The 23,864-nt window shown below is 34.9% G+C and overlaps 2 protein-coding genes and 1 long non-coding RNA gene across 13 annotated transcripts in view; 1 reads left to right on the forward strand and 2 right to left on the reverse strand.

The window, feature by feature from the left end:
• LOC140135854 (calretinin-like) overlaps window positions 1-10,849 on the forward strand; it is a 195,110-nt gene extending 184,261 nt beyond the window's left edge. For 4 of the 8 annotated variants that reach the window (XM_072157495.1, XM_072157499.1, XM_072157498.1 and 1 more), the window contains 4 exons: window positions 283-309; window positions 2,739-2,795; window positions 3,890-3,961; window positions 8,190-10,849. In XM_072157495.1, the coding sequence (XP_072013596.1) occupies window positions 283-309; window positions 2,739-2,795; window positions 3,890-3,961; window positions 8,190-8,318 (285 nt within the window). In that variant the 3' untranslated portion in view covers window positions 8,319-10,849. Of the gene's footprint in view, window positions 1-48; window positions 76-282; window positions 310-2,738; window positions 2,796-3,889; window positions 3,962-6,913 lie in introns of all 8 variants that reach the window. The other 4 variants (XM_072157500.1, XM_072157502.1, XM_072157496.1 and 1 more) reach the window with 3 other exon arrangements.
• A 6,461-nt stretch (window positions 10,850-17,310) lies between these two features.
• Window positions 17,311-19,455, reverse strand: LOC140135857 (uncharacterized). The gene is made up of 3 exons (XR_011856578.1): window positions 19,362-19,455; window positions 18,661-18,732; window positions 17,311-17,567 (listed from the first exon to the last, which is right to left on the reverse strand). It is a non-coding gene; the product is annotated as an uncharacterized lncRNA (long non-coding RNA).
• A 585-nt stretch (window positions 19,456-20,040) lies between these two features.
• LOC140135855 (calretinin-like) overlaps window positions 20,041-23,864 on the reverse strand; it is a 40,658-nt gene continuing 36,834 nt past the window's right edge. For all 4 annotated transcript variants that reach the window (XM_072157504.1, XM_072157506.1, XM_072157505.1 and 1 more), the window contains exons 4-8: window positions 23,331-23,414; window positions 22,510-22,566; window positions 21,838-21,915; window positions 20,810-20,865; window positions 20,041-20,185 (exon numbers count right to left, since the gene is read on the reverse strand). In XM_072157504.1, coding sequence (XP_072013605.1) covers window positions 20,056-20,185; window positions 20,810-20,865; window positions 21,838-21,915; window positions 22,510-22,566; window positions 23,331-23,414 — 405 coding nt within the window. In that variant the 3' untranslated portion in view covers window positions 20,041-20,055. The remainder of the gene's footprint in view (window positions 20,186-20,809; window positions 20,866-21,837; window positions 21,916-22,509; window positions 22,567-23,330; window positions 23,415-23,864) is intronic.

Genomic DNA, 23,864 nt, shown 5'->3' on the forward strand with positions numbered 1-23,864 from the left:
AATCCGCACGCATGTCTTATTTATTCGTATGATTGAATGCTCTTCCAGGACCCTCTCGGTCTACCCGGAGAGGATGTAAGTAAAACATCGAAGGTGCTGCATGAGCTAAATATAATTTCCTCTCCCAGCCGCCATTGAAATAATCCCTCAGAGCACAAGACTTTGATACAACATTTGATGGTTGACTTTAAAAGTGCTCTTTAAACTTCGGCTCTTGTTTGCAATAATTTCTGAATATTATATTCTCGTTTTATTTATTCGTATGATTGAATGCTTTACCAGGACCCTCTCGGTCTAGCCGGGGAGGAAGTAAGTAAAACTATATTATAATGGTTCATGAAACATAAGGGAATCATAGAGCACCTTTAAAGATCAATAATACTGGATCAGATACATATCTTACATACAAAAAGCATACTACTGGCCAATCTAGATATAGGCTAAAGGTGGTTTGTGTTTGCAATGATTCTCCTGATGTGTTTATTATATTTACCTTATATATCCGGTAAATATACTGACAGAGACTTAATATATGTATACAACTAGTGCCTTAGTCAGATGCACGTGGCTATAGAGGCCTTGAATTGTCTGTACTTGATTAAGTAGAAAAAGTAATATATACTCTATCAATATAATTATAATCCTATAAACTCGTGATAGAGATGCTATCTTGTACATTTTCTATTAGAAATAACCTTTCCACTGAAGTTACCAAATCATACTCAATAAAACTTATAACAACCCTAACACTATTATAACCGCCTAACCACCTTCGTTACACTTTCCGTACATGTACGTTTGCATCTTACTAATCTTTCTATATTGGTATTACTTAACGAATACCAATCATTAACACGAGTGCATTAACACACGGAACAATAACCTCTGACCTTTAACCTCTAACCCATTGCACCTTATACTTTTAGTTTGCACTTAAATAGTTTGCAATGATATAGAGCACATAATTTACTGCTCGCTTCGTTTGATAGTACCAGTTTATATGGTACGTGTTACTGTAATGTAGCCAAGTTGCATGATTAATGTATAGTATGTGGTAAACTGCCATTTAAAAGCAGTTCGGTATGCTGATGGGACGTGATAAACTTCAAAGATTCAGTACAGCTATGCATTCTTTAAAAATACCAAAGTATCATCATTATCATCTTCATTTTATTCATCATATCATCATTTATTTGATTTTACCCATCGTTGTCAAATGTCAATGTCTTCATCGTCACAGTTTATTAACTCTTATTTCTTAATGACATCAAAATTACGTTATTTTATCTAAATGTATTACATCCTTTTTTTCGGGCACTACTTGTTTTTAATTTAAATCTTCCAAGTATTCAATAATATTTGCGTTTACTTTTTATCTTTTTAGTTCACACGGGCTCTCCTTAGTTTCATCTATTGCTGCCACTTTCTTTATGTAGAGGCAGCTTTCTTAATGCTCTGCGTGCTATCCATGTGCTTCAACGGAAAAAGTTTGAAATATTTTCTCAAAATATCAAGAGCTATCTTAAGAACTACTGAACCAATACTATGCTTGTTTGTACTCATTTTAATGCAATTTTCATGTTGATTCCAAATATGGTCAGGAAAATTTACATTTTTGACATTTTTGAATTTTTAAGAAATTTTTGAAACATGTCGTCTGCAGTCGACACCCGCGTGAAGAGAGTTAACATACACTGAATTTATAGATGCCCATAATACTAAGTTTCAAGTCAATAAACCAATACTGGTTGTGACTCGAGTGTAAAGAGCAATGAAAGAAACAAATCTCACCAGATCTTGATTGACCTGACAATACAAATAAGAGAAATGAGTTTACACAAGTCTCCACATACATTATTACAGTCTAGAAGTATTATTTCATCTTTTTGAAGACACAAAGTAAACCAGTTTGTATAAAGTAGTCTAAATCATCAAAAGAAAAATGGATTTTGACCGTGTATTTTGAAGATGATGATGACGATCATCGGTATATCTGACGATCCCATCAGTATACTTTGTAGAGCAGTTATGTCATGATGTGTAATAATATATAGAACACTATTATCTTAACCTAACGTACACTTACAATAACCGTAACCAACCGTACCCTAACACGTACCCTTATACCCTTACCCTAACCCCTAACCCCTAACCCTTACTCTTACCCTTACCCTAACACTTACCCTAACCCTAACTCTAACCCCTAACCATATAGCCTTACCCAACCCTAACCCTAATCACAGAATGTTGTAGGTATTTTATAGTAATACTGATATGTGAGTGTGTAATATCTATGGTATTAACCCTATGAGAACTACCTGCTTATTGGTCAAAAAGAAGTTTTCTATTTCAATTGGACCAATCAACAACATTGTCAGAATAATATCACTATGCAAAAAAATTGGGGCGAATTATTTGCGAAGCTCCATTCTGATCGGTGATTAAAGTGAAGATATCACATAATTGACCAATCAGAGGCAATGTTAGATCGGCATGTAGTGTTCAGGGGTTAAGACATATGTTCTTGTTTCTGGACAGCACATTAAAATGCACTCAAATTCAATTCAGATAATGAAAAACATTATCTTTGGCTTAGAATTTGAACTGCAAAAACGTCATAAGAAAATCAAATAAAAATATCTATATCTCAATGGAAGAAAGTCTTACAGGTAAGTATCAGCTTCATTTAATTGATAAGAATTGTTTAACCATATAATTGTACTATGTTTTGTTCTCAGCGCAAGAAAGTCCTCACACGATGTCAATTCGATGAAGTCTTCAACCACTATGATAAGGTACGCTAGGCTTATATCAACTTTTGCTGTTGAATAGTGGTTTTTTTAATATAGGGGAAATGAAAACTTATGGCGCCCTTTGTTTATTCAAAACCTATAAATCGAGTAAACAATAGTAAGATGTTTTTCATTATAAAAACATATAAATGACCGATATCGAAAACGACATCAAATGTTTTGGTGGCTCTGAAAAGAGCCATTTGCACTGTGTTCTTACCGTAATCTTATCTCGATAATCAGAACAATGGAATCCATTGTGGGTACTATAAGGACATCGAAAGTGGAATAACTATTAAACCCAACCTCCTCCATTAAAAGACGTGTGAATGAACTGCGACTCGTTTGGTATTCCAGTTACAATAACAGCAGTTCTAACCAAGCTCGCCCAATAATTTGCTCGTCAGAGCTTGTTAAATGCAATCATGCAAATGACGTAAAGACACCAACACCAAACAATGGAAGATACAAATACAAAGCATTTTATCAACTGCAAACTTCACAGCCAATGCAACACTTATTGTCTCAGTGTGAGCTTCAATTTGTTTTAATATCACAACTCGATACTGCCCACAATGCACACTGTTCTATCACTTACTGTAGTTTGAGCTTCATATATTTTAGGAAAAGAAAACAACCAATTTAGGTACCTTAGACAAGTGATAACAAGAATTCGTGTGTGTGGGGGCGGGTGTGTGTGGGGTGTGGGGGGTGTTTAGTTGTGAGAAGACAAATCGGCCTTACACTAAGGGCCGGCCTCACACTGGCCCCACTGTAATCTGAGTCAGGTCAGCTCAAGGTCGGCCATCAACCTGCGGTCGGTCGCACTCACAAATAGGGTATACACATCTTGGTAGTGACCCAATGATCTGGGCCACAAAAACCATATAATCATTTCTCAAAAACTGGGTTTTTTATATAATCTGTTATGCTTGTTGGATTCCTTGCATCGTTTACTTTCTGAAAATGTATACTTTTATATACTTTTCGTCATTACATTTAAATATACAATAAAAAGCAATATCTAAATTACTGACTCGAAGAAGGTTTACAGACTATTAATAGCTTTGTGGTTTAATTCTTCTTAAACCTCACAGGATTGCAGCGGTACAATTGAGGGTGACGAATTAACAGGCTTCCTTAAAGATCTCCTTGAACACGAAGGAAAGGTATATATTATTTCATATTCATCCTTTAGTTTTGGTGTAATTCTGACGATTCACAATACGATACGCCACCAGCGGTTGCTCTTGCCATTCCCATTTCTAGCCACCACTTTGGATGTCGACATTTTCCCATTATGTATTGCGTATTTTGACCTCTCCTTCAACAAACGCTGGAGGCGCATCGTATTATGAATCGACCGAATTACATTAGTTGTTTTATAATGTTTCTTAAACAGGTTCACTTTTTTGTTTTTTACTATTTCCGTCTATATTAATTTCTGAGAATGTCCAGTAAAGCTTATTGCAGGTTTATTGAACATCGAATGCAAAATAGCGCCATCAACGGCTGAACATATCGTTTAATTGCATTCGGTGATCAATAGGCTCGTTCCTATTACTACTTTTTTATCATATTTGTTGACTTTTTTTGTGACTAAAATATATTGAGTCAATTTTGATTTGTAGGGTTATATAGCATGTGTATATCAGCTTACAATTTAAAATAATAATAATAATGTTTTTAAAGCTTTTTAGGCAAGTAATATGTTCAAGTTTGAGTCTCGAGATGTGCTTTTGAGGAAGCCAAACTAGATAAAAGAATTATATTGTTTTCAGACACTTGTATGAAACTCGAAAATGGCATATCCTGGGTTTCTCCACCGGATGTCGATTTGTACCATAATTCCTTCCCACAATACAACATGCGTGTTGCATAACAAAGGAGATGGATTAACCCCTGAATATCTGTATCTATTGTTATGCAATATGCACATTACCTTGTGGGAAGGAATTTCGGTACAAACTGACTTCCGGTAAAGAAACCATGATATTCGCATCGAATCCTATGGTTCGGCAAACCATGATATGCGCATCGAATCCTACATGGTTCGGCAAACTAATGAAATTTGGTTCGGGTCGTCATGCCATTTAATGTAGGGCCAAAATCATAAACGATTAAAACAATATACCTGTTTGGATTCCTCTTAACATTAGGCGTGCTCAGAAAATACCATATGTGTGCCAACAGGCCAGGTAACCACAACTTATAAGATCCGATGACGCTTTTTTTTTAAATAAATGAAAAAAATATTTTACCAAATTTCTTTTACACATCTTTACCAATTTATAGCGTCAGACATCATTACGTTCTGTCACAATGGTTCATTATGTAACAAAGAGGCCGTTTAAAAAGTTGACTTTTGTGGACTCAGGTGCAACTTTTAAAACGACCTCTTTTTACATAATGAACCATTGTCACCCAATGCAAAAATGTGCGACGCTATAAATTGGTCCATTATGTAAAACAAATAAGGCTACACATACCTCTTTACCTTTTTACATTTCGTAAATAGTTGTTTCCATTTATTTCCAAAAAGCGTTAGGGTGAACTTATAAGTTATGGATCCTATGTAGGAAATTACCACAAATTTTGCATATGTGGACAAACGTGAACGCGGTAAATAAACGTCTTAATGACAGACATATCATTTTCTTCTTAATTTTGAAGAGATTTTGTTAAAAACAATTTAGTAACTAACAAAGCACATCGCTTTACCACTGTTTCTGAGCACATCTATCAGTTAACCATTTTAACAAAATATTTACAATGCATTCTGTCAAAACTAGGCGTAACTGGTACCAGTCATTCCAGAGGTGTGATCTGCTTGATACAAAAGATTCAAGTGCTTTGTCGGTACCATAAGGTGAACAACCAGATGGTGATCGTCCATGATGCCACACTATTGAAAAAAACTGCATTGAGGTAAAGGTAGTCTTTTCAATAACGTGGCATTGTGGAAGGGCACATCTTTTGTTAATCTTATAGTAAAGCACCTGTAACTCAATGTAGGCTTTTCAATAGTGTGGCATCATGGGTGATCTCCAGTTCATCTTATGACAAAGCACCCTTTGAATTAAGCAGATACAACCTGTGCGAGGAGAAACATGTATGGGTCCAGTTACGCCTGGTTTTGACAGAATTTGTCACATTTGTGTGTTATATAATTAATGACTATTCTAGAACTTTAAATAACTATTGTATAATAGAAACTATACTAAAAGCATCCGTCTGTCATTGTAAATTTTTCTATTAATTGTAGAAACTTGCTTTCAAATTTTATCCGCCTGTCGCCGACTTGTAGTCGGTAACCTCAGATATATAAATTGCCGACCAATCATACCCATTGCCGACCAATCATACTTTGCCCCCACCGGAAGCTCTGAATTTACTTGTTCGGTAAATCCCATAAGCCTTTGCCAGTATACCTGAGATGCCGTCATTTGACGTCACACCGATGCGCGCATTGTTTAGCGAACATCGTTACTGGCGTGACGTCAAATGACGACATCCCAGATCTAACCGCAAGACATTATGGGATTGACCGAAAAGGTCAATTGTTGCTATAGCCATTGGATTATTAATACACAGATTGGAATTTTCCATGCCTGTGCCCTCTAAACGTACTCGAATTCAGCTGACGCCGGTACAGCGTATAGATCTGGCCACATCGCTTATCTTACGCGAGAAGTTTCTTTTGTGTACGCTCGCGCAGTTTGCGCTATTTTTGAGTTTGCTCACGCGGTACTTGACTTAGCGTCGATCCCGAGGCAACATGCCATGTTTCCGCGGTATGCTATAGCCATTGGTCCCATAAGTCAACTTTGGTCTCATTAGACACTAACCAAATGTAACGATCTTTTTCCAAGGTATTGATTATACGGTATCTGGGAAATTGTCTTGCAACACGTTTCCCGACATATTGAAAACAAATGCGAACACATGTACTATGTACACTACATTATTGTCCGAGATGTTATCTGTTACCTTATCATATATCTAATCCTCAACTTGCGGATTAAATTTGAAAGCATCGCTATTTGTATTTAACAAGCTACATGTACTACTTATTTTCTTTGTTGCTGTCTTTTCTCTTCTTTCTTAATATATTCTCGTAGGACGTGAACGCAGATGCACTAGAACTGGAATCTAAAAAATTGAAAGAAATTTGCGACGTAAACAAAGACAACAAGATCCAGAAAGAAGAGCTTGTTATGTTGCTGGCACCCAAAGATTAGTCAGTGTTTACCCACCGGCCGGCCGGCGGGATGGGTTCGCAAGGAGCGTCTCGATGTGGATAGATGTCACGCTGAATCTTTTTCTGTTCAAAGAAAAGAGACAAACGTGGACTCCATGCTGTGGAATGCTTCAGATTCATTTTGCTCTATCTGATCTTACTAATAAAAGGGTCCCTGGATCGTATGGACACTACTCTTCCATAGAGACATGTTCGCACGTGAGATGGGTGATATTATGATAATATACACTAATCCAGTATTTGCACTTTTTCCTTCAAACTGTAATATAATACTGATAATATGTAACTTGTAACTAATATTTCAAAATGGCGTCTATATGACGCAACTTTATCTGTAGGTAGGTATAGACACTAACACAGAACTATATTATATAAAATATAAATATATATATAACAAATTCCTTACAATGTTTATCTACTCATAGTTCTTTTTTAAGGAACCGGTATCTTTCACTGTACTGATATCCAATCTATAATGTATAGCGGAGGCGGATTTTAATACAACTTCTTACTCATGAAGTCAACGTTATAATTGTTTTTGTAAAATCTATTCTATGCACTTTGAATGCGTACTGTTATAATGCCCAGCTGTCTAGATAGTAACATACAGTTGATGTTGCTGTATTTTCACTTTTAGATTTAGTCAATGTTGACAAGTTTAGTTTAATGATATAAATAAACAAGCATTATAATCTTATATGGCTTAAAACAAGCATTATAATCTTATATGGCTTAATATTTCAAGCAAGGATATAAACATAATCTAATTAATGATACCGGGCAATTATAAGTTCACCAAACGATGTGTGTCGTAAGTATGTTATGTACTCTCAAATGATACAAAAACGCTGAATTTGACGATATTTCTGAATAATTATTGCAAGAGTATTTTTAATATATTTACTTTTAATAACTTTTTAGTGAGTTTCGATGAACTCCACAAATTAATATCACATAAATTTACTTTGAAATTTTCCAATAAAATTGATTTATAATCAATTGCTTAAAGAGTATATAGCATAACATACTACAAACATTGTTTCCTAATTACATTGTCCCGGGTAATGTTTTATAAGATTATTCCTTTGCTAATCTGTTCTTTATAATCTATATCACGCTTGCATACACCACAACAGATAAAAACTCGTACAGTTCCGGATGATCGAGTTCAAGAGATATGCGAATTGTTACTGGAGGCATGCGATACCAACCAAGATGGGCGTCTTGATAAAGATGAGCTGCAAGAAATGTTCATCGTGGTCTAACCTACATACCTAGATATAACATTGTAGGTCGATTAGGGATATGCGCTTGTAAAGTTGCGACGGTTTAGTTACTTAATAGGTTGACATGGTTTTGCGCCTTTTTAGTATTAATTGGTGTACACATGTTTAAATCGGTTGAATTGTTATTAGTGTGACTTCGATGTCTTCAATAAGCCTCTTATTAGTCAGCATAACACATATTTCATTAGATTTAGTTCAACTATTTCCTTATCATTCCAAATTGAACCAATTGTTTTGTACGCGTCTTTTGCCTTTAATTAGCTTCTATTTGTGCCTCAGTTCTGAAAATTTTAATTGTTATTACTATTATCAGGATTTATAAATTCTATGTATAAATTTGCTTACAATTTATTTGTAATATGTAAATATTCTTACTTGCATATTTGAATTGAATATTTGCAACATTTTTAGTATTTTGCAACTACTTTATATTATTGCAAACTAAAACTGCGCATACCTCATAATGAGGTATGCACACAGTTTGGGGATTTAAGTCATAAATAATCTAATTATGCGTGGCGTTGCTCTATTTTGCCTTTTGGAAATTTCAAATTTCATTTTTGCCGCTGATTTAAAATATTCAGAAGTGCAATCAACTCATAATTTGATTGCACTTATTCCATCTGGTGATTTTCACGTGGTTCTAATTTTTACATTTTTCTACGAAATGCTTTTTAGTTTTCATATTTTGGTGTATATATATAGAACACAGACCCATAACCTACAAACCTTATCGTACACGTCAAAACAGTTAGATATAATATTGTTTTATTTAGCTGCTCTAATCAGGTATAGTCGCCCACTGCATTAGATGGTTTAAAACTATTTCCTTATTTTGTTTTTTTAATCTTCGGCTCGCTATCTTTTCCATTTTATGCCGAGTTAAGTGTTTTAGATAGAGATAGTAAAGTCAAACCAGTGCAATGTAGAAAGATCAATTTAGGTATAAGGGACCGTTTAATATCTACGCCGAGAGGAGGAGTTTTGACCCAAAAAATAAATCGTCAAAAGATTTCGTGTTCCCCCTTGCGTCCGCTCCCAATTTCGGATTTTCCCCTTGTTTTCCCATTTTCACCATTTAAAACTTGGTTAAAGTAAAAATTAAGAATTACCCACCCAAAAAAATTGGATTCCACTTAAAACTCCAACTCCCCCTGTGGTAAATATTGAACGGTCCCTAATTGTCCCACATTAAAATTGTACTATGTACTTGTTTTGAGGGACTTACCGTGTACGTATTGTAATAATGTTTCATGACATGTATTTGAAAATTATTCATAAGGCTAAGCATCGTTATTATTATAAGGTCAAGGTCAAGTAAATCCAAATGTATTACAAAGGGCATTGTAAGAAGATTTGTCATTTCAAGAAATTCTGGTTCAAATACAAATCCATTTCAAAGAACACACAATAGGTCTAAATATATGTCACAAAATACCTCTGGAGTAACATCTACATTCCTAAAGGGATCTGGTATCAGGGTAGCAGTAAATTATCCGGATTATTTTCATCAAATTTGTTCATCAAGAAATATTTTACGATTCTTCACACTTATCTTTAAAAAGTCTTTGAGTTGTTTTTAAAAGTGCAAAATAAGCCTTTCTTTTTAGTAACTTCTACATACAAAACTAAGTCAAGAGACAAAAATAAGTTAGTCTGAAAACAAAGAATCAGATATCACTTTCATGATAACCAATTCCCTTTTATGAACCTGGGACATTTAAATAAAAATAACAAAATAGTTTGAATAAAAACAATTTCTCTAAAATCTAGACTTGATTTGATTTGTTATTATTGTTTCACATAATATTTGAATTTGCTGCTCCTGTGATATTTAAAGTTATCAATCATTAATTATCTACGACGGAAAAAACATATCGGTTTCTAAACCGTCCTTATCCAAAACCAACTGTTGCATTAAATTGAAAATTGAATATAAATCAGACTGCCATAAATAAACAGAATACTTTGATATAAACATCTAAAACCAACATTAATTCAGGACAAGCGGAAGCGTTCTAATGCAATATTCTGTATATTATATTGTGTTTGAATATGGATTAAGACCATTGTATTTAAAAACTGTCATATTTGTTATTGCTTATCATTTATATGTCTATATGAATATGTTGGGTTTGTATAAATAGTATATTTGAATTAATCCTGTACAGGATATATTGTTCCTTCTGAGACATTTCGTCTCGTTCTCATTTTTGAAATATTAATAATAAATAATCATAAAAAAACAATAATAAGTACCTGTTGCAGTCGTATTAAATCACTGCAAAGGATTGTATTATATTTACTAATAATATGAAAAGGGCCATTTAGTGAGCCTATGTAAGATATAGGATCTTTGGATTCAAGATCAGAATTCCTATCAGCATACCCAATATGATTATTATTGATCTGGCGGAAAAGAACAGTTTAAAAAAGGTTTAGATTTGGGACATGATTTGAAATTTGTTTTGAAGAGGTATTACTGAATATCGTCTGCTGACTGAGCAAAAAAAAAACAATGGCACAGTTCATTATCTTACATGCAACACTTCATAGTCCAAACGTTGACTTCGAGTAGTGAAGGATGAGGTTTTGTACCCAACACATGGAAAGGTCATTCTATGAATGTAGAGAGATATTGGATTAAAGAACTGTGCCCCAAGGGGTTGATTTTCCAAACAGTTGCGACGCGTCGTACGTCATAAACCCATCGTAAGTTCCAATGCTAAATCCGTCGTAACTTGGCCATATGATTTACATGTTAGAAATACGATAAGTTTGAACTTACGATTGGACGTACGATGTGTTGTAACCGTTAGTGAAATCCGTTTAACTAATCATAATATACCCAATGATGTTCTTGTAATTAAAAAAAACCAAAAGAAAATTACAAAATACTTGGGTTGAAATAGTACAGAAACCACCAAAATTTGTGAGTCTAGCGCGCATGCTTTTAATGACTTAAAAGTCATTATTATGCTATGGGATACGTAAGGACCAACCTATATAATTGATCAGAATGAAAACCATTTTTAATCATGGGGGTGAAACTTAACATTGGGCTTTTAACAAAATCTTTCGAATTGAAATCCTCAAATAGTCGCCATTTTCGAACATATTTTCAAGAAATCAATAAATCAGCAGCACAATGGTAACGGGATTTTATTAAGTAATTTTTAGGTGAATGACAAAAGTAACGGGATTATATCGATGTTTATGATGGTATATAGATGTAGTTCAGATACGGTTATTTCGATGGAAATTTTTCATTAAATGCTTATACATTAAAAGCGGAAATACCGCAAGAAAAAGTCACTTTTGTTTAATAGAGTCTGATTGTATGCTTGTGTTGTGACTATGTACTTTAAAAAACCTGAGCAAAACGTGTATAGCAATACCCATAGGATAGTTGTAACCTGTTTATGGTTACCACAATTACCACGTTTTTGATCATACTATAAAAACGAAGCATATCTCGGGTGTTAAAAACGTTTAATGTCGGGTTATATAAAGGGTATAAGCGTTTTAATAGCAGTTTGAAAACCTCATGTAAAGCATCCTAACAGGATATCAGTATGTACCCAGCAAACACAAAACGTTTTCGACATCATTCACAAAAGGTTATAAAAGGTTGTCAGAAAACGTTTAAATGTCAGGATATATAAAGGGTATATTAAGAGTATAAAACGTTTTCATAACCTTAAAAAACATTTTTGATAATCTACTGCTCAGCAAACAAAAATGTTTTAGAGTAAACGTTTAAATGTTGGGTTATATAAATGGTATAAAAACGTTTTCATAACATTCCAAAAACATTCTCGAAAACTTGATACAAAACATTCTAAACAGAATGTTATTTTGGGGTTGAAAAAATATTTTGCGAAAATGTTTGCCCAAAATATTTTCAATAACGTTTTAAAAACGTTTTCATGACCTTTATATAACCTGACATTTTAATGTTATTAAAAGGTTTTGAAAAAAACATTTTAAGAACATTTCTGTGTTTGCTAGGTTCAAATATTTTAACATAATGTTATTTAAGTATTGACACAATATTTGGCAAAAATGTTTGCAAAAATAGTTTACAATAACATTTTTTGGAAACATTTAAAAATATTGTTGTAGTGTGTTTTCATACAAAACTTTTAAAACGTTATCATGACCTTTATATAACCCGACATTTTATTGTTAATAAAACGTTTTTGTGTTTGCTGGGTACTGATATTGAACTCTGTCATTTGAAATTTTCTTAAAAAGTTATCATTTTCAGAGTATTGGTTAAACAGCGACGTAGCTTGCGATACCATCACGCCACTTCACTCAGCGTAGTGTTTACAAAAACCTACACTCAACAGAGATGCCGGATACGATCTGCCTGCTGTCTACGATGATCTGCTGACATTTGAATACCCATCGGGTGGTCATGTGACAGGAGGATTGTAAACACTACGTTGAATGAAGACGTCGTGATGGTGTCGCAAGCTGCGTCGCTGCTAAACCAACACTTTGAAAAAGGTAACTTTTTCAGCAAGTTCTAACATGATGTTATTAAGGTGACGAAATATTTTTGGAAAATGTTTTACAAAAACATTTAGACAACATTTTTAAAAGTGTTTAACAAAATAAAATGTTTAACAAATGTTTTCATGACCTTTATATAACCTGACATTTAAATGTTATTAAAACGTTTTGACCAACAGCGAAACGCGTTTATAACTTGTTTATAAGTTAAATATTTTAAAATTATTTTTGTGTGTGCTGGGACACTCCTTAAACAAATCAGTCCCAAGAGCCTTCCAGATGAAATCCATACACCCCCTGTCGAAGACATGACCCAAATCTCCATTTGCGCCAATCCGGGATTGACGCCCATGCTAATTTCCCACAGGGACCTGAGCCCTCTTTTTAGGGGGTACCTCAATTCGCGAGTTATAAAAGGTTGTTGGAGTCACACATTCAGGTAACCTCATTTGAAGCTCATTCTATTTGTGTAAGAGCTTAAGGTCATGTCTTCCATATGGGGTGTATCATGAATGTCACTTCCTGGAAAGCGGGGCTGATGTAACTAATCTGGATCATATATTGCCTTTAGCTGTCTGACAATCCAGTTCACATATTGCCCTTGGTTGTGTGTTAATCCAATTCATATATTGCCCATGGATGTGTGATAATTCAGTTCATAAATTGCCACTGAACGTATGATAATCCATTTCATGTATTGCCCATGGATGTGTGATTCAGTTCATATATTGCCCTTGGTTGTTTGATAATCCAGTTCATGTATTGCCCATGGATGTGTGATTCAGTTCATATATTGCCCTTGGTTGTTTGATAATCCAGTTCATGTATTGCCCTTGGTTGTTTGATAATCCAGTTCATGTATTGCCCTTGGCTGTGTGATAATCCAGTTCATTGCCTTTGGTTGTGTGACAATCCAGTTCGTATATTGCCCTTGGATGTGTGATCCAGTTCATATATGTGACCATCCATCTCAAACCGCTCGTAAAGTCGGCCAATTGTATTTCGAGTTACAGTTCAAAATGTGCCATTATGCAGTTACTGTCCGTTTTTCTTATTCAGTGCACACACAGCGCTCCAATTGATGATTGACCTTTAGCTCACTCACTGTACTTTAGGTATAAGCAATAGACTAGTTAGTGGGCTGGAGGGAAAACCCTTCACCCAATAATAGCCATAGAGGCTCACATGTGAATTATAATATTTATCCTTAACATACTACAATGTCACGGGAAAGCTGTTGTCGAGCTGTTTTTCCGAAGAGAGTCTTCCAAAATTTCAATAACAGTCGGACGTGTAATTTTAATGGCAAATTGTGCTCAACAGCTGACTCGAGATAGCCCCAACTTCGAGCGAGCACCATCGTGTGATCGGTTTGATCAATTTTCGCCATAGAAGCTGTAAAAAAACTTTTAAATAAAACGCTGTAAAAGGCATAGTAAAACAAAGGGTGGCAGTGTTCAATGATTCTTTCGACAGACTAAGAGAGGGGCAAGGCATTTTTGGCAAACCGAGAAGGGGAATAAATTTTTAGTACGTCGTTTAGCAATTTAGCCATGGGTTTGGTATTATCGCACAGCCCCTAAAGTCATCAAGAATAATCGCTGACAATTGGTAGATACCTTTTAGCATAATGACGTCATGGTTTACAGCATCCCGTGCATTAAATCATTCAAGAGCATCTTTCTGTTTTATACGGAATTAAGCAACATTAGTTAATCGGATGCTGTACGCCAGAAGACATAATAACCAGCATTTCATAATTAGTATTGGGTGTGTGAACTACGCTATGGACCACAATGGCCTCATCCAATTGGCGTAGTTCAATAACCTCAATTAAACAATCAATCAATATGTTCCCAAATTGTCAAAGGTTATTCAATGAATGCGCAAATGTATTCGGGTTAAATAACTGTGCCCTGATAGATGGGCATGTTGTGGATCCTAGTGCTATATGTTACGATTTGATAATTTTACTTGATTCGTGACTCAAGAACACAACAAAAACGTTCTACATAAACACACATTTTTCAGATAATAAAAGTTTTATTCATAACCATGATAACTAGCATGAGTAACAATTAAACTGTTTAAGCAGATCAGAATAATATAAAACATTTCAAAAAAGGCACTCAAATCCTACTGTGTAACTGTGATATAAAGTAGTTTAGTCAAACTTAGATACCATGGCTTCTCATATGGGAAAAGGTACATCGCCGTCTTGACCAGCTTTCCCTATATATTCCTTCATATCCAAGGACGTGCGATGGTATAGAACAGTCACAAATGTCGATCAGATACATATGGACCATTTCAATATTCAGACATTCGTTCTCATGGTATCAAAAAGTTGAATGAACTACTAAGAAACTATTAGTGTAACAGACAAAGTAAGGCATAACAGAACAGTATTGAACCAAGTTTGAACAATGTACAAGTAAATTGCGTTTTTAATACCCCTTGCATTTTACGTATGCTCAATAACCCTTCACCTATAGTACCCGCGAAACTGACGCCATACCCCTCGTGTTGCCTTTGTTGTCTACATCAATAAATCACGTGAAAGCTCGTGAAATCACACTTTGCGGGCAAATAAGCATACTATTGCAAGTGTGCTGGTGACCCTAGGGTTGATGGCGTCATTGTACTGTACTTTCTGAAAGGTCACAGAGCTCTGCTTTTATTTAACTTTACGTAGTTGAATATTTCCCTTTGAAGATAACAATTATTACAACGTTCAACAAAATTCATTTACAAAACTAGCAGTAATGATCAATTCCTTCTTTAATTTGACACCAAAAGTTTACGTAATAAATTTAGTTTCTTGATTATTTATATACGTTTTCTATAAAAACAATTGCCTCATATTTCTGAATATTATCTTAGTGAAATGCTGTGTTAGACAAATTTTTCCCACAAGTAGAAAGTTATAGTTGGCTTTAATGCTTATTAGTTGAATGAAAGTTAAAATTATAACCGTTACCTTACACTTTTTCTTACATTTTACGTAAAATAAGTATGGTATTACCACACCCATTGTACATAAAAGTTTTAAAACCTATTTATCGGAATGTCAAACTGGAAGTAAATCAACCAAGCACCAAATTGAGATCGCAAACAAATATTTACTTAATAATAATAGCTATATGCAATTAATGATTTAGGTACCTTGTCAGGTTTGAATGAATACAAATGTGTATATGTAGGCATATGCAAGTTCTACGCGATATAAAATATGAAATTGCCTAATTTTTTAAGTCATTTGTAATATTGCATTCTTCACTGATGATTGCGACTGATCAGAAACAAACAAATATACCTAAATGAATAACTAAATATCATGTCATAAATTCTGCATGTTCTAAGTAATTATCTTTTGATATCATAACATTGAGCTTCGAACAGGTATAACATGGTTTGTTTTTGTAATTGAACTTGTCGTCAAGAGAGACATTCTTGTAAGTTCATGTCAGAGAAATGCATCATTCAACGAGGTGAACAATCATTAGAACCATATAAAGACATATTAACTTTAAGGGATAAAGTCAGCGACATCTTTGTCCCCATGAAAACTACCTGCCGATTGGTCAAAAAGAAGTTTCCATTATCAATTGGACCAATCAGCAACATTGAATAATTTCGCCACACAAAAAAAAAAATTATTTGCAAAGCTCCATTCTGATTGGTGATTAAAGTGAATATATCATGTAATTGACCAATCAGAGGGAATGTTACATTGGCAGGTAGTGCTCGGGTGGTTAATGTCTCAGATCAAAATGCACAAGTCAGCATTTTCACGAGTAACGGCCACCCCGCCAATTCATTATTTCTCTGACAACACACTTACATTAAGTGACAGAAATATTGCACCAAAAAGGGTATGTGTACATTGTGGTTAAATTCTTGAGATCATAAGAAATGCAAGCTTGTTATAGCGTTGCTGCCTATACAATTTGCTATATCTAATAAATATTTTTTTCATATATACACTTCAAATTATAATATAACCACAAAGCATCCTATAATTCTAAATATATTAATATGAAAGTATAAAAATTGTATTATTTCTTTTTAAAAAGTTGTGTGCATGATATAATTCTATATTATCTACGCTAAGATGTCTCCGGGACAATTATCTTAAACAAGCAATACTAACAGGGGGAGTTAAACCACCAAATTTGATAAACATTTTCATGTAGGTTAACAGCATGACAACATATTAATTTTGGCGCCATTTTTTATCCACCTAAATGAAAATTGATTATTCATCAATCTTCAGCAAATTGTGATTGGCTGAAGGTTTTGGTGGGTGTGGTAAATATGCTAATATTATCAGCATGTGACCAATGACAACGTGCGATATATTTTGATGATATATAACGCATCATCCCATTGGTTGTTTAACTCCTGTCTGCTACTCTATTCGGATTACTCTCTACTAAGGAAAGATTACAGAATAGAAGAGTTTGAAGTAGAATGAGAGATTATCGGACGATATGATGAGGCAGTTTTAATTAGCAACAATCTTCCTCTATTTTAATCCTTGAAAGTGTTTTACTGGGATGGCAACGGAACAGAAGAATGAAATCATTTGCCGAGAAACTTAAAGACAAGTTTTAGTTCGCCATATTGGATCTTGCCGTCTTTGTTCTTGTCGCAGTGCTGCATAACCTGTTGCTTGAGATCTCCTATGGCCTTTGGATTAGCTTGCTGTGAAGAAAATAAGAACAAAAATAATAATGAATTGGCAAAGAACTTTTGATCGGTTTTCAGTGAAAGGTTATAATTATTCTTAGCACAGAATTGACCAAGAGAATGGTGATTTATTGGTCTATTGCACACTCATATTGGGCTATTTCAAGATGTTAGAAATATCTTCCACAGTGGGAGTATAAATTTCAAACGGAACGAACACATTGGCCAGCTCAAATTATTGAACTTCGTATATACCCTCCTAGAATCTTCCACAGATGGAGGATGGGTTTCAAATAGAGTCTGATTATGTGCTAATTCCATTTTAAAATCCCCCAGTAGAAGATATTTCATAGATCTTCTTCAGTGGAAGTGCGGACTTAGCCCGATCGTAATAGCTTAGCCCGATGTGGTCCAGGTGGTAAGGTGTGTCTGGTTCATTTACATATGTATTTGAATGTCATGTCATCAGCATATGATGTCAAATGTTGATAAATTATTCTTTCAGTCTTGCGAAAACAGGTCTTTTAAACCAATCCAGGAAGTTACTATCGTCATTACTAAGATGTCCGACTCAAAATTCCAAATTCTACGCACACTCCAAGAATAAGTTTGAATGTGTTGGGCATACAAAATAATACCCCAAAAATATCGGGTGAATTTTAGAGTTGTTGACTCAATGTTATAATTTTGGACCATCAAGGTCAATGATGGTAGTAGCCCGATTATCCAATTATCATACCATATATCCTCGAATAGTCGCCATCGGGGCGTTGCATTTTCCAAAAGTGGGGTTCATTAGAGGTCATTTTTAGAACGGTAATTCCCATTAAAATCATTAGATAAGCTTCAAACTCACGCTGAAATGACGAAATATGAACTTAGGAACGATGACTTTCGGTTCACTTCCGGGTTTACGATCAGACTTTCGCCAACTGCCGTTAGTAATTAGCGATCATGTGTTCACCTTGATAAGCTTACTACTCGAAAGATAGCAAATAGATAAAAATGGCAGGGTTTCTAAAACATCTTGATTGAAAAAATGGTGCGGTGTTTATTTGAAGGGGCGACTATTCGAGGATATCCGGTATTCGGTTTCATAATTTCTTACCTTGCCATCTTTTCGGAGCAAATCACAAAGTAATTTATCCAATTCACAGGCTTCAATTGAATTGTCATTGTTCTGAATTATACAAAAGAAAAAAAAACAATATTGTAAAAGGGGTTTAAAAAATATTCATGACATCGAGGGGTTAGTGCAACAAAGGGCTATCTACAAATTGGACATTTCGAGATATGAACAAGAATGTTTGCAGATAGCCCAAATACAGATAGCTCTTTGTTGTCCAAACAACAGAGATCCCCTGCGTTGCACACATAAATTCTATTGATACTTTGCAGATAGCTATTTGTTGCACTAAACAAAATGGCACTTTTGTTCAGGAAGTCTGATTTTGAAATCTATATAATTTAAATACAAATTTCAATGCAGATAGCCCTTTGTATCTAGAATATTCAGTATAATTTTGGTACAAAACCTCAATATCGCCAAAAAAATGGCAGATAGCCCTTTGTTGCACTAAACCAAGTTGGTATCGTGAATACGATACCCATTCGCGTTTTATACATTCTGTCTGGGGCTCTCAATTTCACCTCAAAGTTGATGTGATCACAACACGGGATTCATGCTGTATAAATCTCTTCTTTATTTTGCATGGACTGCTGTAGCAAGAAATGTCTTGTTTCTCGATACATCAACTCCAAATGCTGTTGATGTTGATAAATGTAGGAGTTTTCCTACTTCAAACCTACCTTGTCGTAGTGTGCAAATATATTCTTGAAGTCTGCTTCTTTGAGGTCATCGAACTGTAAGAAACGTTTAAAAAATTATTTTAAAATATGGCAAATAGAATAAATGAGTTTCACTTGTTGATTGATTTCTAAATAGCACTCGAGTTTTCATATTACGGTTTAGTATCAATACTAAACTGTACTATGTTTAATAGTTGGCCTATCATATTTGGGAAATCCACTTTCTGCTCAGTAGGAGAAAATTCTATCATATTTATATTATTTATATTTCAGGTATATAAATTCATATCACACAATATGGCAGCCAAAGGCTGGGTTACATGATGATTAACAATCAAAACACAATTTAAAGTCATTAAAGATGCATTTTTATCATTTAAAATGATTAAAATAGAAAACATCAAAATGAATCTATTGCACCTCATAAATATTCGTGACTTTCGTGAATTTGTTGGTCTTACAAACGAAAAGGACTATTTACCTATGCGATAGCTTTGACTATTTCTTTACAACCACCTCCCCATAGTTAAAGTACGGTGTAATGCTACATGGTTTGTAGCGGGAAATGGGGTAACTATTTTTCCAGGCGACCCGTAGCCAGTATCTCCAGAAACTTATTTTGCCCTGTTTCCCCCCACTAGCTATACGACCCGTAGTCAGCACCTCGAGAAAATTATTTTGCTATGTTTCCCCACTAACTACAGGAGACTCGAAAAAATAGTTTGCCCTGTATCCCACTAATGCAGTATTTTGTAGGATATGAGAAGTTGCCAATTCTATTTACCTGACGGTCCTTGAGATGGTTGGTGGCAAGAGGCAGCAACCTAGAGAAAATGTGGCAAAGAGAATCATAATTACTAGGCCTACTTCACACATTAAACCCAACAGGCAATATGCCTGAGCAATAATGATCTTTACATGTGTTTGATGCACAACATACTACTCCCGCCAATTTGAGGTAAATTTTGGGCCATGATAGCAAAATGGAAATTGTTTACCTGATTTCGAATATCAGCAAGGTGTATCAGGGTGTCAATAAAATACATTATATGTTTGCAAGAGTTGAAGAACGATAATAACGTGTCTTATAATATTCATATCTAAATTGATAATTCACCTTTTCGGTAAATCCCATAAGCCTTTGCGAGTACACCTAAGAACTCGTCATTCTGCGTCACGCCGCTCTGCGCCGATGCGCGCATCGTTTATGGAACATCGTTAGTGCGCATTGCAAGTTCTCAGGTGTACTCGCAAAGGGTTATGGGATTTACCGAAAAGGTCAATTTTAAGAATTTGCTCTTCGACAGTTTACTGGTTTTCAAATGCAAATTGTTTACTTCCAATCAAAAAAGATGTGATAGCGCCATCAACGGGCGTTTTGTGCATGTTGTTCATTATCACAATCTGGTGAATGTCACTTGGTAAATCATGAAATGTGAATTACTTACTTAATCATTTCATTGAAGTCCAATTTATGGTTGTCATCTCTGTCGTACAACTTGAGCTGATAAAGCAAGAAAAAAGACAATATTATGTACTGTAGTCTGTACAAAATAATGTGAATGTAATCACTGCGTCACCTTTTCATTTTGTCCACAAATTTCACTATTTTCATGAAAAATATCAAGCATAAAAGCTCTCAAATTGTCAGAACTGCTTTCAACAGTTTGTCTGTAAAGATGATCTAAGCATTAACTCTTATGTTTTGACATGGTCTTACATCAACAACATAGGCAATAATGAAATACAGTCAAATAATGAATAATGAAAGAGTCACCTCATCACTCGACAAAAATATGTGACAGGAAACTTAACATCAACTTTCATTAGCCTAAACGATAACAAACTTAAATGAAATATATTTTAACTCAGAGAAGTATGATTCACTGTTTCATTTTTTTAAATGAAAGCTAATGATAAAAATAGTATTTTCTGTTATTACTACCTCGATAGAAACTGCTCTTATAATCTAAAAATTATCCATGATAAAGCTCCTACGTTCTTGGTTATTGGTGATACTTAATTTGAGCAGCTCTTTTTTCGTACAATATGAAAAGTATCACATTTATGAAAGGGCTAAATTATAGGCGAAGTAAACAACCAAAACAAGCAAGACGTAGAGTGTTGACCTCTGTTTGCAAAGGTCATCCTCGTACGGCTGCATCCTCGTACTGTATATTCTGACATAAAGATTGATGACCTCTCTTAGCAAATGTCATCCTCGTACGGCTGCATCCTCGTACTGTATATTCTGACGTATAGAGTGATGGCCTCTGTTAGCAAAGGTCACCCTCGTGCGGTTTCATCCTCATACTGTATATTCTGACACAGAGTGATGACCTCTGTTAGCAACGGTCATCCTCGTACGGCTTCATCTTCGTACTGTATATTCTGACGTAGAGTGATGACCTCTGTTAGCAAAGGTCATCCTCGTACGGCATCATCCTCGTACTGTATATTCTGTGTTTATACTTACTGCTGCTGCTGTGTACTCGTCTAGCTTCTCCGCTGATAATGATTTACCACAGCTTGCATATGCGTCCCTCAAAAAGTTCTGCACAAAATAAAAACATATTTCTATAGCATTATTAAATATGCTGATTATAACTGGGAATATCCTTTGTCAAACTGTAAGTTCACGCAATGTGCAAAGTTTTGAATATTATTTTATTTTATATTCCTATATTCTTATATTAAACAATCATACTGTAACTGTGCCCTCAACATATTTTAGCTTGTCTGAGACAAGAACCCACGACCTCTGCTTTACAGGACCATGGTTTATGTATCTTTGGTGTACAGTACATACGAGGGACACTTTCAGATCTACGATATAGGTAGACTTTCTAATTGATCTCATTTTCTATCTTGAGACGAGATAGTGTGCTCGCATGTTTTGATAAGTTTTGGTTGGATAATAACCAAGAGGTGCAGCATTCAAACTCAGTCACATTTATGACCATTTGATCCAGAACAATCCTAGAAACAGTACATCTTCTAGAAACACCACCAGTGTTGCTGGATCAAGTCATCACTCATAACTAAGAAACCAGACAAGTAGGTTTCGAAACGTTGAGTCTCCATAAAATGTGAGTAATTTGTACGTGTTTACAGTTTTTCTACTGCAGTCTTCAATTGTAACACTCACCTTCAGTTCGCAAGCCTCGATGTAGCCACTTGCGTCTGCGTCATATTTCGACCAAATCTATCAAAGAAGCAGTAAACCATCATATGAATTATTGAAAAACATTGAAATCGTGTTTTATTACTGATTCGCTGTCAATGAACTCAAGAATATAAGATTTTGATCAGATTTGGGATCAGATATGATCCCTTCTTTATCATCGTGTACAAACTATGGTCATTTAACTTCAAGACGTTGGTTGCAACCAATCTTACGTTGACTTTTCCTTTTAGTAATTTTGATTATTTATTAAAGGAAGTCAACCCCGGGAAGTCGACTGTCGACGCAATATAATCATTTTATGGTGGTGTAATCAGATTTCCGTACGTAACGGTGCAACAAGGGATGTATCCACCTGACTAATCTTTTAGAAAAAAATTTCCAATAGGACACTCTACGGGAAATAGAGCCCAAAATCGAGCGATAATTTGCGTGAACACCACGTAAACATGGCGGAGTCGATACTCTTTGGTTCTACCTCCTTGGGCTAACCAGATCCTGAACCATGCAGGTTTAGTTTGACCCTTTAGCGGTATCAATGCTCGATAGCCACAGATGACTCCTATCGTAACAAGAACATTGTATCGTACTATTGGTTTTCAAATAAGCAACGATATCACTAAGCCAATGTTCCTTATTTTACATTGAGAAACATTGTATTACATCCCTATGGAACGTTAGAAAAAGCTATCGGTACCGATCGGGGGGAACCGATAGCGTACCTATTGGGGCACCGATAGCGCAATAGGACCGAACTGTACGTGGCGCCTAAAGGGTAAACTTACCTTCTTAAATTCAACGCTGCTTGGTCCTCCTCCAGTTCTAATCAGGAACAGGAAGTTTTCTTCTGGTTTTAAAACTTCTGCAAGCTGAAAGTTATAAAACATATCTCATTCAATTTGCTGTAGATGGATGGGCAAATATTTCTATACTACTCACTCATCTGGTTCGTAAACTTAAACAAATTAAGCCATAGCGATATCATGTAGGGAATGTTTGTACTTATTTTAGTATCACTGGATGGAAGGCACATACTGCTATACAATGGTATCAAATATAAAAGTATAGAACACTTGATATAGAATATTCGGTCATTATTACATGTTTCTCATTTGCAATTTTGATTTTCTTAATAATAAACCCACAATTAATCAAATTTCCAGCCGCATTCTTCATCTACTTGTGGAATACATCTCTTTTGATGTTGGAAATTTGATGAATTATGGGTTTATTACTAAGAAAATCAAAATTGCAAATGAGAAACATTTAATAATGACTTAGGCAGTTTTGTTATGAGGGTGACGAAATCAAGGATTCAG

Source organism: Amphiura filiformis, chromosome 16 (assembly GCF_039555335.1).
Source record: "Amphiura filiformis chromosome 16, Afil_fr2py, whole genome shotgun sequence".
NCBI lineage: Eukaryota > Metazoa > Echinodermata > Ophiuroidea > Amphilepidida > Amphiuridae > Amphiura > Amphiura filiformis.